We start from the raw sequence: 24,575 nt of genomic DNA, 5'->3' as shown, positions 1-24,575 counted from the left end.
TTCCTGTCCAGGCGCTGAAACAGAAAGGGGAAAGAAAACAAGAGGCTGGGCTCAGCCCTTCATTCCGCGGCGGAGGCAGCGGCGGCAGCAGCTCCGCGCCGGGGAGGGGGGCGGCGGAGGCGAGAGCGGCCAGGTCAACCCGGGCCTGCTGCCGGCCGGGCGTTGATGGCGGCCGAGCCCGGCTGTGTGTCCCCGCCGCGGCCCGGCTGCTAAGAGGCATTCACCGGCGGATCGATCCCGCGCCCGGAGGAGCCCGCCGGCCGAGAGGTGAGCGCTGTTCGGGCGTGGAGAGGTTGCCCGGCGGATTTCTGAAGGTTTTGTTAGCAGCCCTGCGGCGGGCGGTGGAATTGTGCCCTCTGTTGACTGGCGGTGGGTCGCGGTTGCTGGAAGAGCCGGGGCCGGCGGGCTGCGCTCCGCACCGGCGCGTCCCACCAGCTCGGGGGGCCTGGCTGGGGCTGCTGGCACCCGCGCGTCCGAGTGACGGAGGCTGGAGGTTCTGCGAGGCTTTAGCCTTGCTGCAGCTCTCGGCCGGCGGGAGTTTACCTCTGGCTTCTTCAGCTGGAGGACAGAGCTGGAGCGAGACTCAGGCGCATCCCAGAATGGAACGCAGTTTTCCCCAAGTCCAGCATCTTCCACGCTATATGCTGGAGAATTACATGGTGCACTCTGTAAAGAGTTGGCAGTTGTAAAGGCTGTAAAGCCTTTTTTTTTTTTTTTTTTTTTTTTTCCCTGGGAACTCAGTAATTACATGTTAAAAGGCTGCAGTAGTGTGGCATGCAGTGAAGCACAGTGCAGTGTAAGCTAGTATGGCTTATAGTATTTCTGTGCACTGAGTTGTTATCTTATGTGGCTGCTGAGCTGCTTCATTGCTCTGTTTCTCACAGGGTTCTGTTTTTGTCTTGATTGATGTTCAATGTAAACGGCACAAACAGTAGTTTCCACTTTTGGAGGGGAAAATGTGCCTGTAGAATAGAACGTTGAATTCATAGTTCCAGTGAATGCTTCTGTGAACTCAGTACTTTTTGTTACCTAAAGCTGGAAATAACCAAGGGTCCGTTGCCAGTAGTGATTAATCATCTGATAAGTCTTTATTTGGGTAAAAAACTCATTGACTCAATGACTCTGCTTACATAACTAAGGAATTCAATACTCTGGCCATCTCTGAGCAAAGCACAGCTATGGTTATTAAACAGATTAACATGTTTAAATGTCATTCTTCAATCCTGTGTTTAAATGTATAGACGATTTATATGAGTGGCGTGTATGAAAGTATATCGGTTAGGGGTAGATGAGAAGCAGCTGTTAGGAAGCTTTCTCTTGTTTCTGGTCACCCTATACTTGGCATGACATGTATCAAGGTCTTGATATATACCTGTGACTTGATATTTGTCCCTAAATTCATAATCCTTGCTCCTGGTGCAACGAACTGTATTCTAAATGTCAGGTTTGCAAACCTTTATTTTGCTTGATAGAAAATTTGGCTTTGCGAGCAGAGCAGTAGTCTACATGAAAGCACGTAGTGTCTCCATGTAAAAATGATAGCTCAAAGTGTTACTTACTGCAGTGCACAGGAGGGATGTGTGAATGTGGTCCCTGCATCTGGCTGCTGCTAGCCACAGTGTTAGTGTGCTCAGAATGAGTATTTCAGACTACAGATACTTTGAGGTTACGGGGTGTTTTTTTTTTTTTTGTGCTTCCTGCTGTAGCCTATCAGGCCAGAGGTACTGAAGAAAGGGATGCAGGGCAGTAAATACTGCTTGTCCCACTATGGAAAAATATTGGGGTTTTTGAGCCAAGTGGAAATGCTTTTTCAGCGATGTTGACTTACCGCTGAGTAATAGTGGCACCGCATCTTGCACCCCCACACACTACACGAGCACCTCTGCAGTGCTCTTCTGCTCACAAAACAGAAGGATCCTCAAGAAGAGTAACACAGGTCTGTCCCTGGGTGCTTGGTCTGCCACTAATACCTCCTTTGCCATCTTCAGCCAATGTAAGTATGGGACAGAATCTAGCACGGCGTGTGATACCCAGGCTCTTTTTGTACTATACCCAGCATGGGCTGTGGAAATCTGAAATGGACATTATCTGTTTCTTTTGGCATGTCATCAAAACAAGAGTTTGGAACATGCTGAAAGTTCAGCAGGTTCATGTGGTATTACACTGTGCAGTTATCAATTAGTAAAGTTTCCAAGATAGTTTTCCCTTCCCTTGATCTTGCCTTTTTCTATCCTTGCTTTCATTTAAGTGCCTTTTTTTGAACAATGATGTAATCTCCTTAGTGGTGAATGAACTCTCTTCAGTAGCTCAATAAATGATCACAATAAAAGTTCTTCAGTGGCTATCTCTGAGTAATGCAGAGAGACTGATGGAGGTGAACTTTTAAAAATAATAATCTATATAAGTCTCAGTGGATGGCATCCACTCTGTGTACGTTATGGTCAAAACAGCAACCAGAATCCCACACATAGAAGTGTGTTCTCAATCTCTGCAGAGCTGATAGCGCTGCAGCGCAAAGGCACTTAACAAGGCAGTAAGATAATCCTTTTCTTTTTCGTTTCAGATTTTGTCTAGGAACATGGCTGGCCAACACATCCTTCCTCAGGCTTTGTATCAGAGCAATATGCTGAAAGCTGTGAAAATTAGAGAGAGGACACCTGAAGATCTGGTCAAACCCCCCAGTGGAATAATTCACCACTTCAGGACTATGCACAGATACACCATAGAAATGTTCAGAATGTGCCAGTTTTGCCCCCAATTCCGGGAAATGCTTCAGAAGGCCTTGACTGACCAAGCCACCCAGACTTCACTGGAGCGCCAGAGGAAGCTGAACTGGTGCATGGAGGTCAGGAGACTTGTGCCTTTGAAAACTAATGGTAAGTTGTGAGCAGGTCTTTGCGTTCATTTTAAAACAGGTAATATCGATCTGCCTTTTTATCTTAGTTGTCTTGAGCTAAAATTCTCTCTGTGTGGCATGCTGCCCTGAGTCTGTAGCAGTCACCTGCCCATCTCATGGCATGATGTGTGGCCTGAAAACTTCCCAGGTATTTTCATAATGTCAGTAATTTGTGGCATGGCAGAGAAGGATACCATGCGAGAACACTCTCGTGTAGTCAATTGCTGTTCCGTGGGCCTGATTCTTGATGTATCAGCTCTCCTATCAGAAGCAGTCATCAGCCCTTAACACTGGGCAGGTGGAGGCTTGGGATGCCCTGAGCAGCAGGGATTTGTTCCCTTGCATACAGGCCAGATGGTAGCACCCTTGTGGAGCTCCACCAAGCTGACCACACTGGCAGCGGACTCAGCTCCGTACACAGCCAGCTCCCTGGTGCTCAGCTACCTGGTGGGCTCTGTGAGCTTCTGCCTTCCCTCAGGGCTTGACAGCCATTCCTCTGCATGCCTAGGGCAGCAAAAAATGACCTCTCAAGGGTTGCTGCTGGCTATAGGACTTCACTTTAGGGTTACTTTATGTTTATTGTGTCAGATGCTATAAATGAAATAGAGGTAGTACAAATACTTCTTTGTAGGGTACAAGAGGTCGTATTGTCAAGCAGGAAAATTTAGCACATGACTGTGACAATTGCTGGAATTTCACATTCAGTGCAGGAAAAATTTGGTAACAGTTATGAGTTATGATCATGCAGCTGCAAACTCAGACTCAGGATTCCCTGCTGTATAGAGTGCCCCAAACTGGGAAGGTAGACTGGGAAAGCGATGACTCCAAAAACATGGGAAACAGATATTCTTTGTTCAAGGGGCAAGTGACACTGGTTGTAGAAACACTGGGTGTGGTGGACCTTCAGCCTAGTTCAAGTCCCAACATCATGCTCTTTGGGTGTTTATTTTCCGATCTGTTTATATATACATAGTCCTTGTCTTTCTAGACCATGGTCTTCCCTCTCTGATTGTACGCAACCGTGCTTTACAAAACCCATAAAAACTGAACAACCGTGTATATGCAGCTGCTGTGACCTTGAAGAGCCCGATCCAGGTGTACACCTCTGTCACTGTAATTGAGGCACTGAACTTTTAGTGGGCTTTGTGGGCTGCATCTGCATTTGGTTGTAGTTGGATGCCCACAAAGGCTATGTAATCTTGAACTTCCAGGAGGACCAGGATTTCAGCTAGGGCAGCCAGTGCTTGGCAAGTCCCAGGAGGGTGACATTGCTCCAGATGTGGAGTCTTCAAAGCTTTGCTCCAAGAGATATGCTCTAACAGATCTCCCATGAAAATGGTCAGCGTACGTAGGTTTTGTCCACAGCAAAGTATGTAGGTTTTGAAACCCCGCATCTGATAGTGGTAGGAGTTCTTCAGGGCTCAATATTGACTGGGCAGGCAGTTGCTGCTGCTTACGGGATATTCCATGAATGGGGTCTGTTGCCTTGTGTCATGAATGTACACCGGTGTTACAAATGGGAGCAATTTGTGGACTGGGATCCCGTCTGTGAGTAGGTGTACCAGTATATAGGATGCTGAAATATTAGGGCTGGCTTAGGAATGGCAAAGTCAAGGGCTTAGTTTGTGTTCCTCCCCATACCTCATGCAGCCAGTGCAGTGCTCCCAGCTTGGGTTCTGTGTTGTGAGGTCGCTGAGGGCATGGAAAGGAGAGAGGAGTGGCTCTGGGAGCCTGTGGTTTGTGCAAAGTATCACAGCTTTGCAGGAGGGGGAAGGTAAACTGGGCTGAAGGAGAGATCCCTGAAAATGGACGGAAGCCTGGAGGAGCCCTGTGCTAGCCTAGAAAATAACGTTACTCAAACGAGTGGGGAAAAATGTGGGCTTTTTTTTTCTCCACGTGGCATGAAGAATATTTTAAAAGCATTCAACTGCATAACCTGTAGATGTGGGAGGAATGTATTAGTTCCCTCAGTCAAGGATGGGTTTTTCTAAGAAAAATCTGTGTTGTTTCTTTCTGACAGTTTTGATTGTTCAAAACAAAGAAAGTGATTCTCCTGTAGGATCTTTTAACATATATTTTACCTAATATGTGCATGAGCTTATGGCGTAAGAAAAACCCCAACTTTTGAATCACTGCACGTTTATTTGCAGACGTGTGAAGGGAGAATAGGAGGAAAGGCGGTAGGAGGTACAAAAATGGAAACTGCTTTTTTTTAAAAACAACGAGAAAAAAATTCCATCATCTATTGGCTGCGACGATTTCACTTGTATAATGAATAGGCATTCATTCCAGTTCGCCCAGCCACACCCCCGGGAAAGTCCGAGGGAGGCTTTGCTGTTCAGCTGTGCGGGCAGCAGAACAAAAAGTACGACTGTTGCTCAACTGCTAGTCAAATAGCGCTGGGGAATTCCAAGTGCTGTGTAAGGAATTTGGTGCGGTGCTTCTCAATAAAGAACTGAAAGTCAGCACTGAAAGAAAAAAAAAAATCTTATCTTTGCTCTAGATTTTGCGAAGGGAAAATTTTAATGGGATTAATATCTCACCTCTCTTGTTCAGAAGGAAACCCAGTTTTTCTATATTATACGTTGCTCCCTGATTTTTTTTTTTTAGCTCAAACAGGCAGGCTGCAGACTTTAAGTAAGCTGTGCAAGGTGTCGTTCGGAAACCAGAAGGCGCTGTAAGGAACCTGGTGTGCGAAGAGTCCATAATAGTTTGTGAAATGTTAAGTACCTTTCAGATGATGGCTTTTTCAGGCTCTGGACTTAGTGGCAGGTTTTTCTCTGACGTATCAGAAAAAAATAGCAGAAGTGTTCATCAATGACTTACTTGAGCTCATTATGCATAATGCATGGTTTAAAGTGTGTGTGTGTGGTGGTGGTCTTTTTTTTTTTTACTGTCCTACATGAGAAAAATTTTGTAGTTTTGCCATAGTTTGTGTCCTCTGTTTCAAAGAAATTACTGTGGTTTCTTAACTTTTGATGAAACTGCTTCCCCGTGTCAAATACCAGACCTAATTTTGCATCTGGGGACATGACAGTAATGATTCTTGATATTTCCCTTTCAAAAGGCTATTGAAGAGGTTGGGTAGAAGCGGAATTTGAACCCCAGCCATAGGCATACTTTGTCACACCTTTCAATTAAGTTAATTAACCACTCTGATTCTCAGTTCCTCCCCTCTGAAATTGCAGAACGCTGCTTTCCTTCCTATGTGTAGGGAGGAGGGCTCTTTAAATGGAAGGGATTGTTTAAATGGAAAACAAATCCCTGTTTTTCATTTAGCTAATTTTAATTTTGTGTTTTAGGAAAGCAGACCTTTAAACATTCAGCAGTGGAGCATACAGCTGTCAGTACTGAGAGGAAGGCAAGAGGTGTTCCTACAGTTACTTTACTTATATGTCTTACTGTCTGTCATTGTAATTCCTCCACCAAGCAAAGCCTATCACTGCAGCTCTTGTCAGAGGAAGTGAGGCTTGGTGTTACTGTAGGATGTTCTTAGTGTTTTCCATTATCTCAACCCTGTGCCATCAGGTGTACATTAGTACAAGCATTGGTGAAGGAGATTTACGCATTCTTTTGTACTTTTAAAGTGACTCAATTATGTTTAAAAGCTATTTCAACCATGTTTGACATTTGCAGTCAACCCAAAATTTAGATCACGGAATCAGTCCAAGTTAAATAAAGAGCAGGTTTCCCACCACTGCTGAGTGACAGCTTACCAACCAGTGAAGGGACAGGCAGTGGAGAGGGAACAACTTGCTTTATTCCCCTGAGCAGAGCATTCATAGCTATGATCTTCTTGTGAAACACCTTCTGGAAGAGATTTAGGGAGAAATGCACGTGGAATATGTGTATGTGCTGCGTATTTCCACATCTTCTGTGCTGGTGAGGTTGTATTTAAGTAGCCATTTGAAAACCATTTTGTTCTATTTATGCAGGTGATGGAAATTGCCTCATGCACGCTGCATCGCAGTACATGTGGGGTATTGAAGATGTTGACCTCGTCTTAAGGAAGACATTGTTTAATGCACTCAGGGAGATTGACACACGGAACTTCAAGCTGCGCTGGCAGCGAGAGGCTATTAAATCCCAGGAGTTTGTACAAACAGGACTCCACTTTGACACCCGGGTAAGGTGGCCTAAGGAATTGTGCTGTTTCCTGAATGCTTGTCTTGCTGACTTTCTTTGATTTTTGGCTTCGCATATTCCACTGTTAGTGGGGAGAAGAAATATTCTTTTGGAGGAAATGGGAAAATATGAATATTTTGAATGCTGCATTTGGTTCCTGACCCATGTGTCTTTGGACCATTTTTGAACTGATGGATGTTTCTTTCCTCAGAACTGGGAGGAGGAGTGGGAATACCTCATTGAAATGACCTCCCCAGAAACATCTGGGTCTCGAAACAGACTTCCTTATAATGCACTGGAAGAAATCCACATCTTCATTCTTGCTAACATCCTCAGAAGGCCAATCATTGTCCTTGCAGGTGAGTTGTCCAGCAATTCATCTCTCATTAAGGACTGCATTAGTCTGAGCTTTATTAGTAACCTGATCCTGCTAAATGTTGTTTTCAGGTAGGCATGTTTCTGATATGGGAGTTGTTCTGAAGCACCCAGAATATGTTTTTTTCTTTTGCCAGAAGCGCTGACTTAACAGATTATTTTTTGTTCTCTTCCTTACGTAGATAAAGTTGTGAGAAGTTTAGAATCGGGCTCCAGTTTTGCTCCTCTGAATGTCGGTGGTGTTTACCTGCCACTCCTTTGGCCAGCTGAAGAATGCTACAGATATCCAATTGTGCTCGGCTACGACAATATGCATTTTACACCACTTGTGACCCTGAAGGACAGCGGGCCAGGTATTTTTCAAGTATTTTGTCCGGTATTTGCATAGCCTCTTCAATTTTGTTATGCTGCTAAAGCATTTAAAATGCAATCTGGTTTACATTTGCCTTTCAAAAGTTAAAATTAATGTAGAAGATTCCTTTGGAATATGTTCTTAAAATGTAAACAGAAACAGCTGCATCTCTAAATCTGAATAGAAACTAAAGATTGTCTTCAACATGCCAGCTGAAAAGGGAGCACAGCTCACCTGCGTCAAGGCTGGGATCAGTCAAAGGCTGGCCTCTGCTTTGCAGTGCTTTAGCCTTCTTTTCATGCCCCACCATTAAAAGCTTCGAAGGACATGGTCTCACAGCTGTGTGCAGCTGCCTAGCAGGTGTGATGAGATGCTTTAAAAATGGCAAAGTATGTATTTCATCTGAATGGATAACAATTCTCTAGGTTCAGGTTAGGGCATCATCCCATGAAAATATGTAATAAACTAAGTTCTATGATACTTCCAACAGTGGGAAGACAATTACTATGGGGACATCAAAATTGCAGTAGGATGGGCTTTGATCTGTAGTAGGGGCATGTCTGCCTCCTCTCTCAGTTGTGCTCTTTAGAAACCAACTGATCTTGCCAGCCATTCTCTTGTCTCCCCAAAGTTCAGCAGCAGTGTTGATATCTCCACCGTGTTGTATCTTGTACTCCCGTCTGATAAAATATCTATGCTAACCCTTTGTGTTTCCACACAGAAATCCGGGCTGTCCCTCTGGTCACCAGTGAACGAGGCAGATTTGAGGATTTGAGTGTGCACTTTCTGACAGACGCGGAGGAGAGGGAGAAAGAACAGCTGCTGAAAGACTACTTGATAGTCATAGAGATTCCAGTGCAAGGCTGGGACCATGGCACAACTCATTTAATTAATGCTGCAAAGTAAGTGTCATTCCTGTTTCCTCAGTTAAGTTTTTTAAGGTAGTGGTAGGATGTAGACAGCCCTGTGGGTGTGCTTTTGGTCTTTCCTTTCCATGGTAGTATACTTTACCCTGGAATAAAAAATACTGGCATTTCTGTTGATACGATTTTAAGTGGTATGAGCTCTAACCACGTTCAAAGGCAAAGATGTCTTTGGACTTAGTAGCTTGAGCCTAATATTTTAGAAAAGCCTTTGTGGCCTCAAGTTGCGCCAGGGGAAATTTAGACTGGACATTAGGAGATTCTGCTTTTCTGAAAGAGTGGTCAGGCGCTGGAACAGGCTGCCCAGGGAGGTGGTTGAGTCACCATCCCTAGAGGTGTTCAAGAAACATTTAGATATAGCGTTGAGAGACATGGTTTAGTGGGGTTATTGGTGGTAGGTGGATGGTTGGACTGGATGATCTTGTAGGTCTTTTCCAACCTAGCTAATTCTATGGTTCTATAAAAGTAAAACCGATGGATTACTTTCATTGACTTTTAGATTATTCAGGAAGTGGCTGAAAAGTAGTTAAAACCAGGAACTAGTTACACAGAACCCCTGCACTTTATGCAAGGGTAAATTGCATAAAGTGCATGTGATGTAATTCTGTCTGTGCCAGGGAAAATATTTGGTAATATTTTCAGAGCACAGATGCCTTGAAAGGCTATGTTCCTGCAGTGGTGCAGCAGGCAGGAAGCTGCGGCCAGTGAAGGAGATGCCATCTGCTCTCATGCCCCTGGAAGTCAGTAACACGTGGAGCAACTGACTGCAATCACCAGCTTCTTGCATGTGGGGATCGCTGGCAGTGGTGTCTACCTGCCCCTTTACGACTGGCTGTATCCCCTGTTGTTAATTCCATTGCAGCTTGCAAAGATATCTCTGTGCTGTCGAGTTGTTCTGCTTTGGTGGCCTTCTACCCAAAGGATTAATGCAGTAGTAATCAAGCTTTTCCTGCTGCCCTAGTAGGTTCTTGAGTAATACAAGCAGTACTAGCTCCTCGTCCTCCGAAGTATTGCATGGTAAAACTGCAATGTGGGTTTTCCCTGCTGTCAGGGTCCGGGTAGGGATTCTGTTAGAAGTACTAGCATTGCACATACTGAACTGAAGCCACCTAGTTTGGTAGATACAGACCCCACTGCGCAAAAATGGGAGCAGATTTTGTAATGAAGTTTATTGTGAACTACTGAGTCTAGAGTACAAAAGGGTTGTTTTTACCATGGGCTGGTGAAGTGGGAGATCTGACACTAGTTTCAGCTCAGCTGGGCATTGGTCTTCAGACAAATTTAGAATTTGGGGGATTTTCATTTTATTTCTGAAAGATTATCCGATTATTCTTCCTGCAAACAGCTTTCAGAGACAGAAGAGCCTCACCTTGAAAATCCTTTCAAGAATACTTCCGTTTAGCACTGCATGAGACCATTTCTTTAGATGTGAAAGTCTCTATTTGACATCACTGAACACCTGCTTTTAAAATTATTTCCATTTACAGCAACAGTTTAACATCCTGGATCTTCTAGCTGAGTAATATGGATGTGTACTAAATCTGCATTTCCTCCCCACATGGCTTATATTTGCTTCCACTCCCACCATCTGCCCTTTTCAACCAGTGATATATATTTTGTGTGTGCATACATATATATATTATTGTTGATTTTTTTGTCTGCCAGGTTGGATGAAGGCAACCTGCCCAAAGAAATAAACCTTGTGGAAGATTACTTTCAGCTGGTGCAGCATGAGTACAAGAAATGGCAGGAGAATGCTGAACCTGCCAGAAAAGAGGCCTGCTCCAGGAACAGACAGGAACTGTCTTTTTCCCAGCTCTCCCTCTTACAGTTGAAATGTGAAACTCCAAACTGCCCTTTCTATATGTCTGTGAACACCCAGCCCTACTGCCACGAGTGCTTTGAGCGGAGGTCGCAGGGAAACAAAGGAAGAAAGCAGGTCTCTGAAGCAGCACCTGAGAAACTGAAGGCAGCTGGGTCAGGCTCCTCCTGTGGTAAAGTTTGTGAGCCTGGGGGATGGATGTCTGAGGAGTCTGTAACAGGGCCTCGCTCTGCACCCCCAACAGCTCCCAGCCTTTTCCTCTATAGTGAAACCACTGCCATGAAATGCCGGACTCCAGACTGCCCCTTCACCTTAAACGTGCAACACAACGGACTTTGTGAACGCTGCTACAATGCTAGACAGCTTGCTCCTCGTAACAATTTGGACAACCAGAGATGTTTGGACTATGGCACGTGTAAGGTCTGCCTTCAGAAGGCCAACAGGACATTTAATGGCATATGCAGCACTTGTTTCAAAAGGACTACAGAGCGCTCCTCAAATGGCAGCCCTGGTTTTGTGCCCACGTGCCATCAGAGGTCTACATCTGACCCATCCCAGATCCCGCAGAGCCTCCTTCAGCATTCCTGCCAGCAGGCTCCCAACAACAACTGCAGTGAGCCGCCATTGGCCGCGCTGCCTCGTGCCCCACGCGCTTTGGAGGATAAGAGGGGAAGTAAGCTCTGCAGGAAGCCTGGCTGCAAATTTTTTGGAACAGCTCAGAACGAGGGCTTTTGCACACTGTGCTTCTTTGAATACAGGGAAAACCACGGTAAGCAAAGATGTGAGCTCTGTCAGATGTGGTGCAGATGGTGAAACTGAAGTTCTGCACGTGCTGTGCTCTAAAGGATCAAGGGGTGACAAACACTGAGTAGCAGAAGCAGCATTGTGAGGAAAATGTGCTTTTTTGACCATTACTATCCCAAAAAAGAGGCATGCAGTAACAGTGTGGGATATGTGAAATCTTGTAAAACTTCCCATTGGCTTTCATGAAGGAAAAACTTGGTGAATCAAACCTCATTTTTGATGCCTTCCCACCGTACACTGCAGTAGTGTTTTGGTATGGATGTTCTCAGATTATAAACTTCATCATAGCTAGTCCGGTTGCAGTAACTGGCGAGGGAAGCGACGTTGTATTGATGTTAATGAAAACCATTGTGTTCGGAAGGCTTTTTAAAAACTTGGCGTGAATTTGAAGATTTATATCCATTTTGGGTTTAACAGATATAACACTGGAGTAATGACTGAAATCTCCTCAATAAACAGATCAAGCAGAATTTGTCTGTGGATGATATGCAAATATAACGTGTAGATAATATGAAATAAGTATTTGATAGTAACGTAGGAGTATATTGTTATAATGTACCTTGAAATGTTTCTTAATAGTCTACACATATGCTTAAAATTAAGCCCTAAAGTAGTCTGTCAATAAATCATGTTGTGAAATCTTCAGCTTCCATGCTGCTGCTGTTGCAAAGGCAGGTGCCTTTGGATCCAGAGGGTGGAAGTCACATGTGAGAGGAAAATAATACTTATCTCAAGACAGTTCCATTGCTGACAAGCATGTCAGTGCTGCACTTTCCACATACTTTTAAATTAGGGACCTATGATGCTAGCTTGCAAAAGCTTATTTTTGAGTGTCGTTCACAAGAAAAACTAATGATTGTGGAATATATTAGATTGCCTCATTAGATTGAGAAGTATAGGGCACATTAACCTATTAAGCTCTGTGCTGCTGTACTTCTGCTACCCCATGTGATTGAAATGAATGAAGACAGAAGGGAAGAGTCGGGGTGTGTTGCAGATGACGTTCTAAAACCGATGGTGATTTTCCTCATCTTTAGTGAGATTCGGTTTCCATGCTGAGAGCAAGTTCTTCTCAAATCAGCTGTTTGATGTAAAGATCAATCTATATTAGCCCTTTGTTTATGTAAACTGAAGGAATGTGCTTTGACTGAGAGGTATCAGGATTGTCAAAATTCGGTGTTTGAGGCTAGCAGATTTTTTGTTTGTTTTTTTTTCTTTGTAAACTGAGGAGCTTCTTGTAGTCACTTTGGGCCATAACATCTGTTGGCCTTATTCAAATTCCCTCTGTCCTTTCTTTGCATTACAGACAGTGCTTCACTACGCCATCAGAGGAGATCTCAGAGGAATTCCTCAGCAACTGGTCAGCAGGGGAGCTCAGCTGCTGCCTTCCACAATACCATGTCTTGCCAGCAGCAGAACTGTGGCACCCTGGGTAGCACCATGCTGGAGGGCTACTGCCAGAACTGTTTCATTAAAGCCCAGAGCCAGCGATTTCAGGAAGCCAGAAGGACAGAAGAGCAGCTAGTGAGACAGCCTGAAGTAAGTATGAACTTTGAAAACCTTCCTCTTGTTTAGCATGTTTTTCCCTTGTGAGAATGACTCAGAGCATGCAATAGGATGCAGCAACGTGAGAATTTTCTATGTGTCATGGGAAGACTAGAAGGTATCTCATGATTTCCACTTGCTACAGCTGAGCAGCACTTCTAATGGTCATTCGCAATTTAAGATTATCGTGGCTGTCAGTTCTCAGTTTTACCTAGCTGGAATTTGACCAGCAATTTCAGTGGAAGCAGTTGGACCCACAGCTGGCTTTGTTTGCAGGCTGTAAAGGGATTTTCATTCATACCTTTAGAGCTATGCAACTGCATAGAGAGATTTAGTCTGCTTCATGTTGCTTTTTTCATTGAGAATACATTACAGATTTTCTGTTCTAGGCTTTTTCACTTGGTTTGTTTTGATTTTAGAATTGAGAATTACCAAAGATATAAAACAATTTTTCTAGGAGGTGACAGAATTTATGCTATTCTTTGGTAAAGCCCAAATTGTCTCTTGGTATTGTACTCTTCAGAAGAAGTATGTGTCTTAGGATCCAGAAAGCCCAATAGCTTCAATGTGAATTTTCTACTTTGCAAAGCAGTCTCCCAAAGAAAGCCCTTGCAATTTTTGCAACAGTGTTTGCTGTCCGTGATTGCTAACAACCCCCAGTGGTCATGTATACAATACGTTAGCACAGGTGAGAGTAAGTGAAATGCCACTTGTGCTGCCAGCATGACAACTGACAGTGTTTTTAATGTGTTTCAAGAGAACAGGACAGCGCAGAGATCTACAGCAAGCAGTACTGACTAGCCAGAAGAGACAATGTGCCGTGGCTTCATGTCGAAACAACCTGGCCTGCAGAAACAGTGAGCTGTGCCAGCAGTGCCAGCGCCTTGACCAGCTTGCACAGCTGGGGGGTCCCAGGGAGCCAGCTGCAGATGAACCCCCGAAGCAACGCTGCCGAGCCCCTGCTTGCGACCACTATGGTAATAACAAGTGCAATGGTTATTGCAATGAATGCTACCAGTTCAAACAGATCTACGGCTAGCAGAGGGGAAGAGTTGGTAAAGACGAAGAAAGCGATACCAGCTCCTTCCTTAACTGAAATGGTGCTATGTCCAAAACACTTATCAGTCCTGGGAGCAGGGACTAGGGGAGAAATACAAGCTGTCTGCCCTTGTTGCTGTTTATTCCCAAGAATGGGAATAAGTATGTACTTCCTCTAAACACTGCATACGAGATCTGCTAAGAAGGGCCGGTTGCTTTCTGCACGGAGCTGTCTTTCATGAATAAGCTCCTGTCATGCTGTATTTAATTCTTGGACTTTCCAGTTGGAAGTTGGAAGCATTTCGTTCCAAAGAGCTTCCTGGTTCTGCCTCTTTCTCAGTACCTCCCCAGCACCCACACAAGGAGGACTCGCAGCTACTCTCATTGGTGCGGGAATTCTGCATTGATGTATGTTGGTCAGAGGCGAGTCTTTGCTGAGAGAGATCCTCCGGGACAGGGTGATGAAACTTGCAGTCGAAACAGAGTGAGGTTGTCTGAAGAAACTTGCTTTGGTTTGCTCACTTCCTTGCTTTTGTTTTTGTGGAGCTCAGCAAGGCTGGAGCTTGTGCACGCATTTAGGGTGGTATCAGAGAGTGGTTCTGGGTTTGCAGAGCCACTGGCAAACTGCAATCTTAAGACCAGTAGTGGTCAGCATTTAGATCCTTTCCCAAATTCAAGGATAGCTGGAAAGATAATGTGATTACAGAAGCAACTTTTACATGTGTGTGATGGGAAAACTGAATCCTGCAGTTCCCCTCATATATGGAAGGAATTGTCTCCAGCAGAAGAAAAAACAGACGCAAAAGCCTTTCATCTTAGCCTCCAGTTTTGAAGCCAAAGCATCTTTCTTCTCTTCCATTATAATTGTCAGAAATACACATGCTGCTGTTCACACCCCCACTCCCTATCTCTCTCTCACTTTTTTTCTGTTATCCTTAATGTAATTCTGACATTGTGCTGACAGCTTGGGGCTTGGCAGTGGGGTACCTTAGGATCAAGACTTTACTCCTGGAGTTCATGCGTTTACTTCTCAATCTGCAATACTTTAGCTAACTTACCTTTACTATTGTGCCTGATACCTTCTTTTCTCCTTTCATACTTTCTAAGTTTTCAGCATCTGTTTTGCTGCTGCTGTTTTGGAGGTGATACCTTTTCACATTTCCTTGTCAAGCTTAGAATCTTTTTTTCTAGTTATTAAAAAAAAAGTTTTCAAAAAAAGAAACAAAAAGTTAAAATAACTCGACTTATTTCTGTTAAATTTTATATATTTTTAATGTTAATGTGAACATATGTTTTATTAAAATATTTATATTATTTCAAACAATGCAACTTGAAATTTGCACATCTAGGATTTTTTTTTATGTATATTTACTCTTGTGTTGAAATTTGCAAACTTAAATGTATGTTTGAAAAACATTCTCAGATATAAAAAAAAATAAATTATTGAAGGATTGAATTTGGTATTTTGTATTGGTGAGAGGGAGCACAACTGAGCATGTGACACCCCCTGACGAAAGGATTTCTGTTCAGGATGACCACTGAGCGTGTCACTGATGTCCTGTTTCTGGTTGCATATCCAAGTGTTTAGAGAAGGCAGAAGCTTGTTGTACATCGTTGTATAGTCTCTCTCCATACCTTAGTGTCCTCTCAGGAAGAGCTCTTGGTACCTTGTAGAACACCATGCAGTGTACATCAGGACTTAGCTCCTGTGCGTGCTCAGTCTTCAGTCCCCAGAGCTGAGAGTGGCCAAGTAAGGATGGGGCTGGACCAGGCTGTGGGGGAGGCTAAGCCAGACAGATTTGACTTTGCTTTCTTCATCCATCCACCAGTTATCCCAAGGATTCCCAACTGGCTTGAGTGCCACCTTGGGAGGTGGTGATGGTTGTGAGAGCTCCCCATGTGTGCAGGAGCAAAGGCCCAGGCCAGCCCTACCACCTCTCACAGGGAGCAGCAGGGAAGGCCTTTGCCTTCTTGGTCTTGGCATCTGGCTTGCTCGGTAGCTCCTGAAAAGCAAGTTGCTAATTGCTCAGATGAATAATACCTGAAAGGGGTGTTTTCTTCTCATCACAAGTTCATCCAAACCCAGCCATGCTTCCAGGGGCTTTCTGAGCTGGAACGCTCCCTCAGCATGGCATGAGGATGCCTGCACTAGTGCTCCAGTATTTCAGGCCTGTGCCAAGGCAGGCGGTAGTGCATGCCATGCTGAATTCTAGGTACTGCCCGCAGTCTGAAGGGAAAAGTAGAAGGGGCTGCAAGCCTCCCTGTGCAGACTGACAGAGGACGCTCTCCTAAGAGGTGACCCTGCACACCCCATCTCCTGGATGGCTGCTCTCTGCCCTAGTTGACCCTTTCATTCTTTGTTGAGGAGCATGCTTTAGCACATGCTTCAGTACTTTTCCCAGTTGAAACCACATAAATACTATATTCTCAAGTACATTTGTGATAGGTCAGCTAGTGTTTGTAATTCCCACAGCTCGCTCACATTCCTGAGTTCCTGCCCACCTTCCTCATACAGAGTTTAGCCCACGTCCATCTGGACCTGTGTGTCACATCCTTTCACAGCAGACAGCCTGAAGTCTGCCTGCTCCCTCAGGGCAGAGCCTCTCAGGCCAACCAACCCCATCTCTACAGCGTATTCCTCTTCTTCAAATTCTAACAGGGGAGCTGGGGTCAGGAGGAGGATGTTGGTTAGCTCTGGTTGCCGTTGATTGCAACCTCTGCACAGAAGAAGGGTTTCAGCTGAAATGCCTGAATCCCCCTGATTTTCTCTGCTGCTTTCTGGGCCCATTACTCATAACTTTGAAGTCACATGTGGCTCGTCTCGTTCTGAAGCTCATATGTAAATGAATGCCCAGCCTGCCTCTTGTGACTGACTCGTGTGGGAACTTTAAAGATATTAGTGCCTTTTTTTTTTTTTTTTTTTTTCAATACTTTGGTATTTCCCTAATGCCCTTAGGGGATTTTGACCCTCTGATGCTTTCTGTTGTCTGACCAGCTCCTCAAGTTCAAGTATTTTTTTCCTTCCTGTTCTGTAAGAGAGAACTTTTATTTGGATTCTCCCTTTTTGAGACCACTTACAGAAAGAAGCCTCTTTGCCGAGACACAAGTGTTTCCTAGAATCTTTTCTGAGTGGAAAGGTAAAGGTAGCATGAAACAATTAGTTTAACTACTTTCATTGTTCTGGAATTCCTTATGACATGGTGCAGGAAGGGATTGTTGTGCAGGCTGTGCTTACATATTCATTTTATTTAGGGATACTTGTAGATAGTTTCAGTAATTCTTCCTGACTGAGAAGACAGATGATCTAAACATTATCTGTTAGGCACAACGTGGGCCTTTGGAGCAGGAGTAGCGCACAAGCGACACAGCCAGTGACCTGTGATCTGAAGAGTGACAGGCCAACTGAGGCCCTTTTCTGGCCACAGCTCTGCATTAAAATGTTCCACCACCCGAGGTGGTGGCATATCCAAACTGTTCACGGGGAATGGCCCTGGACTATGCACCAGGCCAGTTCACAAGAGCACAAACTGGTGGATTGAAGTGGTCTTAGGACTCTGCACCCATAGCTTGGGTCAGCATCCCTAAGATCTACTTTTGCTCAGATGTTTTGCTTGTAGATTAGAAGTGTTCTGCTTAAAGGAGGCTCTGATTCTTGGGAATTGCTGTCATTTCTTCTGGGTGCAAGAAAGAGCAGGTGCTCAACAGAAGTTGATATCCATCTCTTTTTTTCCTATAGTAGTAGTATCCAAGGCTTTTAGATTAGGGATCAGCCCGTCACCGATACATTTTCAGTGCCTAAAATAATGCATTTTTAACAATTTCTTGGGCACATTACTTGATTAATTAGAAGTTGGTTATGTTATTGATGTTGCAAGTGCAGCTACACAGCTCTTTGATAAGTATCAGTGACTTTATCTGGAGCTGTGGTTTGGCAACTTTTTACACCAAAAAATGAGTTATATCATCCATATCTGGGAGCTATGGCCTATACACTGACAGTAATAGGAATAGGAGAAAAAGCAGTTCAGTGATTTGGACACATGCATTAAAAAGACCGCAGTGTGAGACTTAAGCTCTCTGGATACTCTCAGGCATCTTTTGCATCCAGGACTGGGATATTTGCCTCTAAGCTTCTCTTCCAAACAGGTTCATCAGGGACTTTCAAGTGGCTATGTAGAGGAGGTAGGTCCACTTTACTGAAAGAGGTAAAAATATCTGCACGTTCAATCCATGTAAAATAAGTGGTTTAGCGTGGTGATATGATGCAAGTTTTGCATGGGGGGAGTAGCAATTATGTGATTGTATCCAGCATACTTGAGTAGGACACAATAGTATAATATGCAGAACACCAAAAAAGAAAACCACAATGCTGAGCAGGCACAATTTCAGTTTGTATTAAATGTTAAATAAGGAGTTAGAGTTTTCAGCTGCCCATATTTAATGAGTAGTGCGGCAAACGTGTTGATGATGGGAGCAGATTCAGTGCGCTCACATAAACTTGGTCAGTAATCTCTGTACTGCTGCTGTCTCCCATATGGGTGATAACATGCTGGTGATACCAGTGCTTGCCTGGTTCAGAAGGGTCGTCCTAGCAGCACGGGAAGAAAGAGAGAATGCTCATAAGTGGTTTAACTGAGCTGCCACTTTGTTAATTCCCCTTGCCTTGGTCTGCCGTGGTTATTTTGGAGAAGCCTGCCATAGTCTTCCCAAGGACTAGCAGAGCCCAGCTGGTCAGTCCCCTGTTCCCTCCGCCACTGCCCTCAGCCCTCTGCCAGTGAGCTGCTGCTGTAGGCAGCCTGGTGAGCGCGGTGCAGCAGCATCTCGAGTTATCAAGACAAACATTCATTCAAAAAAAGCTTTTATGTACATGTATAGGAACATCTTTAATGTTGGTCAAACAGAAACCTGTAATAAGAGCAGGTAATTTTGCTTGGGAGTTTTATGATGACATCTTTTTGTACTACTGCTAATTTTCAAAAAACTCCCTGTGTCTAATATTGAAAGACAGCCTACGGCGTGCTACGCAGACTGCCCCCTCCTCCGGCCTCACTAAACTGAACACTGTGTACGTAATTCTCCCCCTCCCACTACCCTTGATCTCTGACAGCAGTGGTTCTTTTTGTTATTGATTCGTGTTTTTCCCCCCACCACCCTTTTTTTTTTTTTTGCTAAGGACCTGGTACAAATACATGATGTTGGGCAGGAAGTAAGATTTCCCCTGGTGAATTTCCATGGGGGAAACTTAGGTTTTATTCTCTGCTTATGGCTTCATTTCAAGGGATTCATATGATCTAATACGACTGCAAATGGTGAGTTAGTACAATTCCCACCCCATTCTTTTTTTTCAAAGCCGCTGCTCAGCGGCATGTCACAAGAAGCGGTCGAAATTCCCTTCTCATTTACAATGTAAAGCTGGTGAGCTGGGGTTCTGCTCCAAGCACGGCAGCCCTGTGCAGTGTTCCTCACTTTGAAACAAGCACCTCTCCCTCCGGCTGCTCTCAGGTACTGTGGGGCAAGGTCTGGCCGTGGCATTAAGTGCTGTGTAGCCTGAGAACACACGGCCAGAATTCCCACTTACTAAAATTAATGACTGCAGCAGTCATTTCATTTCCTCTTGTCTGACATTCGTGACAGAAGAGCGTGCACTGAAGTGATGCCTGGTAAACATTTCACTGCGAGATCTGATAACATTTATACTGATGTCAACCCTCAATAATTTGATTGACTTCAGCAACTTTATTCTAGATTTTCTGTAGGATAATTAGGGATCGGAATTTGGCCAGGTATCTTATACAAACAGTCTCTTACTTCCTTTTATGTGTTCTGGAGTGAAGAAAGAGGCATTCAACTGCTGCTGTTGCAACCCATATGCCACAAAGACATCCCTAAGTAAGCAGACTTGGCAGTTAAGTCCTCTTGTAAATTAGGGCACACCTTGCACTGGCTGCTGGTTACAATGTAATGGTAATTAGGTATCTCAGCCTTTTCTGTGGTCCTTAGTGCACAATCACTTACAGAGCAAGAAAAATAGCCTGTCCAATGTTCCAGCATAATAGATTATAGCTTACTTACCCTGTAACTTATAGCTCACAGTGAAGATACAACTTATTTTTACTTGAGGGAACAGATCACGTTATTTTTCAATTACGTATCCTTAATACACAGCCAGCAAAAAAGATGATGTTGCGCACTGTTTCACAGTCATGTGCGTGTCTAGACCAGTCAACATCAACTGCCTAAAAGAAAAAAAGTCATCATTTCCAGAGACTTTTTTTTTTTTAAAAAAGGGAAGTCAGGGGGGTGGTAATAGAGCCATGAATGCTGACCCTCGGCAGAGCTGATCTCTTTGAAGGCTGGTGCCGGGACAGGTGCTTGGAGCCTCCAGTGCTTGCCAGCCCTCCTGTGTGTCTGAGTCATATCAGTTGTGTGCACCATGAAAGTTCACAGTGCATTACTCAGAGCAGGCATGTAGCTTGGGCTCTGCCAAACCCAAGGCTATGTGAATGTCAAATTTAACATATTCATCACCACAATTTTCTTTCTCTCACTCTTTCTTTTGGGTACTCAGCAGAGAAGACTTATTAAGGCAGAATTTCATATTGTTGGGGTTTCATCACATAATTCACTGACTTTCAGTTTGGTTTGCTGTTACTTCAGAGCTTTGAGCTTTGCACTTCTCTCCTGCACTGGGCCTAAGTCAGATGTCCCCTCTGGTCTATACAGTGCATTCAGTCCTCCTCGGGGCTTTGGTTTTCCTTGTGTCCTCACATTATAAGGTCACTACAATGTTAAGTTACCTCACTGTCACGTGCACTTTGATCCAGGCTGGCTTTCCTCTACCAGAATAGCAACCCACCAGCAGCTGTGACCAAGAACAAGCTGATCTGTGTCGTATAGAGCTTCACGATACTTTCCACCACAGGGCTACACATGCACTTATAAAAGCACTTACACATGCTGTAGGTTTCCAGCTTCAACTCCCCAGAGTACCTGTGGTGGTCTCCCTTTGTCTCCTGGGGACTTCAGTCTTGCTGTCCCCCACCCTCACACCAGTCAGAGTGCTCCTGGGTCTGATTCTGGAGAGGATATGTTCCTCTGCTCTGTCACTCTGGAGAAAACGAGGGTCTGAAGTGCAGCTTGTTGGAAACGTCCAGCCCCTAACACTCCTCCTTGGGTTTGCCTTCTTCATCTTGTAGATGGTTTCTTCTGTAAAAATGCAGAAGTTTCGCTGAGCTCTGCAAAGAGTTGACCTTCCATATTTCAGTTTTTACCTCTTTGAGGTAAAACAACGCTTCCTATTTGGAAATAACTTTGAATTAAACTCATCAAATTCAGCTGCAAAGGCTTTGTCTCTTTTTTTTTCTTCCCCACAATGAAGTTTCAGCTTGTACTAATAACATCTATAGTACAGCTGCCAAAACAGTGTTTGTCCTTCACTTCTTTTTATTAGCATGCTTTTTTTGTTGTGTTTCAGGGTGTAACTAAATATTATCATTGCTAGGAAAAGTGTAGCTAAACCATATTGGTCATGACTTATTTTTGCTCGGTTAAAAAGGAACAAGATACTTGAAAGTAGGTGCTAATTTGTAAAAATTGAACTGTAAAAATTTAATACTGCAATAAGGGAAATATCATCAAGATATAGAATGAATCCAGCAAAGCCTGTAATAAATGGGAAATAATTGCAGGACATCAGAGAGGACAGCAAAAAACAGGAGATGATAACTTCACAGGCATGCGGAACCAGTAAGTGTTTAATCTATAAACTTTCTTGTTTTCAGCTGAGTGAAGCAGAGACAAGTAGACACAAGAAAAAGTACAAACAAGTCCTTTATTCTGCAACTCCATTTGAGCACTCTAAAGATAGCATCAAGGACTGCATGGAAATCCCCTGGATACACTTTGTAATTTTTTCCGGTGAATCTCAGGATAGCAAATATGAAAGGCAAGGGTAAGTGGATGACCACAGCTGGTGTAGGCTGCACTTTGGTATTCCGCTTTTGCGGTGCAGACACCCAGGGTGGAATTAATCTCAGCTGTCTTTCCCTCCCTTGACTATAAGGAGCACCCAGATGACTAGTTCAGATGTAGATGTTTACACTGCAAAGGTGACACACTGGAGTAGATGAATCCCACGCACCATTTCTAAGGTGATGGTTCCTCCTGAAGAAAGCTATAAAATTAGGGCAATATGCAGATTATCTTTTACTTTGTAGCTTACTAACTAATCAGATTTTGATTCTGGGCAAACCATGAAAATACTTACAACTTACAGCACCTCATGCCTCCCGAAATCAGTGGGAGTTAGGCCATTAAATGCCTTGCATCTCTGGGGGAATTAACCTCTCCTTCCACGTATGTATTTGTTTTGCAAGGAATTAAAGAAGTAACACTCACATAACTCCCCTCAATAGTTATGAGATTTAATTGATTAATGATTACGATATGCATTGACATCCTGAGGTGAAAGGTCCAATACTTAAATAATTATACTTAATATTTCTATCTGTATTGATGATGTACTTGCTCCCCACCAACAGTGTAATGTTGGGACCAATTGAGGCTCAACTTTAGAGAATCTTTCATTTTTCTGAAGATAGGTTGTTGTGTTTTCTTTCAGGTACTCCTTGGATATAGAAGAACCAAGATGAAACTTGCCTAGAGAGAGCATGTGGAACAAGATACATGTCCCTGCACTAAACAGTTACCTAAATAACAAGTTCACTATGTTATCATTTCCACAGCTACTTCAAGTGTTAAAGAAATGTGTTTGAATTCCCAAATAATTCCCAGCTCAGGCCCTGTATGTTTCCAGTGTAGAAAATCAGTGTAAGACCAGTAATATGAAGTCAGGGCTGTTTGGACTGAGTGTTAACTGCAAGATGCTTGGCACTGTTACCAAGGAATACGTTTGCTCCACTTACACTGATAATGCATTCAAAGAAACAGGCTTTTCCTTTGCAGTTGATGAAATTGCATCATAGAAACACCTGTCTCCATCATCAATTTCTCCTTCTAACAGAGCAAAATGTTGTCAAACTACAAGGTAGAGCACTGGGCCACAGTTCTGCACACTACTTTTTGTTGGCTACTGATCATTACGTTTAGCTTCTTTGAATCATAAAGACCAAGATGCATGCAAGCATTTGTATCCAGCTTACACAATGATAAGTGTTATGAATGGGGGATATAGTTGACCATTTATTTACTCTGAGGTTTTGAAAGTTATCAAGGGATATGAAAATAAACCACTGTGATGTTAACAAGGAAGCTAAGTGAGAACCTCATCTCCTCTCTGGTTGGCTATTACCTATTACTGCAGTGAGTTATTGCCATAATCAAGGAAGAAACACTCTCCTTGCACTGGAAAAATGTTCCTAACAAAGATAAAATTGTGATCTCAGTGAGAATTGGGAAGTACCAGTAAAAGCTTAGAGTTATTATCATGGAAAAAAAAGTCTCAGCAGTGAGAAATACAGGGGAAAAACCACCTCTTCTCCTAACTTGTTTATACAACCACAAATTGCATAATTCTTTTTTACCTCTGCAACAAACAAATTCATGTTAAGATATTTGCCTGTTGTGCCCTCCTACCCTCTTTGTTGTTTTCAGGTTATAATACCTCTTTTATATTCTTCTGTATTCAAATGTGTTTGTTTCAGTGGATCTAGATTGCTAATCCAGCTGTTTTACACTGTTTTACAGACTCTTCCGTCTCCTTAATTTTTACCTTTTTATTAGTCTTTCTCTCATTTTGGTTTTTATCTGTAACGTCTTATTATTTTTTTCCAAGGCCACAGAAGAAAAGGTTGAATTAGATCAAATCTGGCACTGATCTCTGCAGAGAACAAGTAGAGAAGCCGTGTGCTGAAGATTACTTCTTTCCAACCTACTTAAAATTTTTCCAGTTCAAAGTGCACACTGTTTTTTGCAGTGAAAGTTGCTGTATTCTTCGGACAGAACACTGTATAATATTGAATCAAGTACCTCACAGAAGTCTATATAATTACTTTTATAAATCACACTAGTAATTGACGTCAGGAAAGCATGCTTTTATTAATTAAAATGGAATTACATTCGTGATTTTCCTTCTTCTTTAAGCAACTTTTGCAGGATTTGTGGGTATAAGTTGAATTCGGGAAGAAGTGGTGTTATTTACTTATATCATGTAAGAACGGCACTTTCCATTACATTTATAGGTAAGACAAATTAAAAAAAAAACACAGGAAGTTTACAAATCACTTTTCCCCTCTGTATTTAGAATTGTTTATCTCCAGAGGAGATATTTACTACTTCTGAGTTGAATTTGATGATAAAAAAAAATCTTTATTGCCTTTAGTTTTGCTAACCTTTGATTTTCCCTCAATGTGAGTGCAAGTTGGACAAATGAAGAAGTCCAAAATGTTCCTAAGTTCCTCCTTCTACAGATGTTCATGTGTAAAATGGAATTATATTGAGAAGATCTGATCATTTTACGCAGGCCAAAATAGACTTACAGTGGTAACGCACGGTGTAAAAGTTCTTCAGTAACATGAACTTTAGTCCCTGTGTACCCATCTAAACCCCACAAAACATAAACTAAGTCAAGCCCTTAGGAAAGTTAAGGCAAATACCAGGCAAATTGTTTTACCTACCCTCTGTCCCAAACATGCAAACTACCATGTCTTCTGCCATCCGGCACCAGACTTTGGGGAG

The 24,575-nt window shown here is 43.3% G+C and overlaps 1 protein-coding gene across 3 annotated transcripts; it reads left to right on the top strand.

Annotated features, from left to right (window-relative positions):
* Nucleotides 1-23,933, top strand: TNFAIP3 (TNF alpha induced protein 3). Of its 3 annotated transcripts, XR_002436898.1 has the most exons (11): nt 1-267; nt 2,564-2,876; nt 6,832-7,022; nt 7,233-7,380; nt 7,579-7,749; nt 8,470-8,650; nt 10,337-11,262; nt 12,604-12,836; nt 13,600-13,819; nt 21,662-21,831; nt 22,501-23,933. XR_002436898.1 is itself a non-coding variant. In XM_021391860.1 (9 exons), the coding sequence occupies exons 2-9, from the start codon at nt 2,579-2,581 to the stop codon at nt 13,879-13,881; spliced, it is 2,430 nt and encodes an 809-aa protein (XP_021247535.1). In that variant the 5' UTR covers nt 2-267; nt 2,564-2,578; the 3' UTR covers nt 13,882-15,336. The 3 variants fall into 3 exon arrangements, 2 of the variants coding, with proteins under 2 accessions (XP_021247535.1, XP_021247536.1); XM_021391860.1 differs by lacking the exons at nt 21,662-21,831; nt 22,501-23,933 and having other exon boundaries at nt 2-267; nt 13,600-15,336; XM_021391861.1 differs by lacking the exons at nt 1-267; nt 21,662-21,831; nt 22,501-23,933 and adding an exon at nt 1,712-1,993 and having other exon boundaries at nt 13,600-15,336.

This window comes from Numida meleagris, chromosome 3 (assembly GCF_002078875.1).
Source record: "Numida meleagris isolate 19003 breed g44 Domestic line chromosome 3, NumMel1.0, whole genome shotgun sequence".
In the NCBI taxonomy this organism is placed as follows: domain Eukaryota; kingdom Metazoa; phylum Chordata; class Aves; order Galliformes; family Numididae; genus Numida; species Numida meleagris.
This window is presented reverse-complemented; position numbering and strand designations above follow the sequence as displayed.

Coding starts and splice junctions, on each gene's coding strand:
- TNFAIP3 (XM_021391860.1), top strand. CDS start 2,579: ATGGCTGGCCAACACATCCTTCCTCAGGCTTTGTATCAGAGCAATATG. Junction 7,023..7,232: donor GACTCCACTTTGACACCCGG/GTAAGGTGGCCT, acceptor TTCTTTCCTCAG/AACTGGGAGGAGGAGTGGGA. Junction 12,837..13,599: donor AGCTAGTGAGACAGCCTGAA/GTAAGTATGAAC, acceptor ATGTGTTTCAAG/AGAACAGGACAGCGCAGAGA.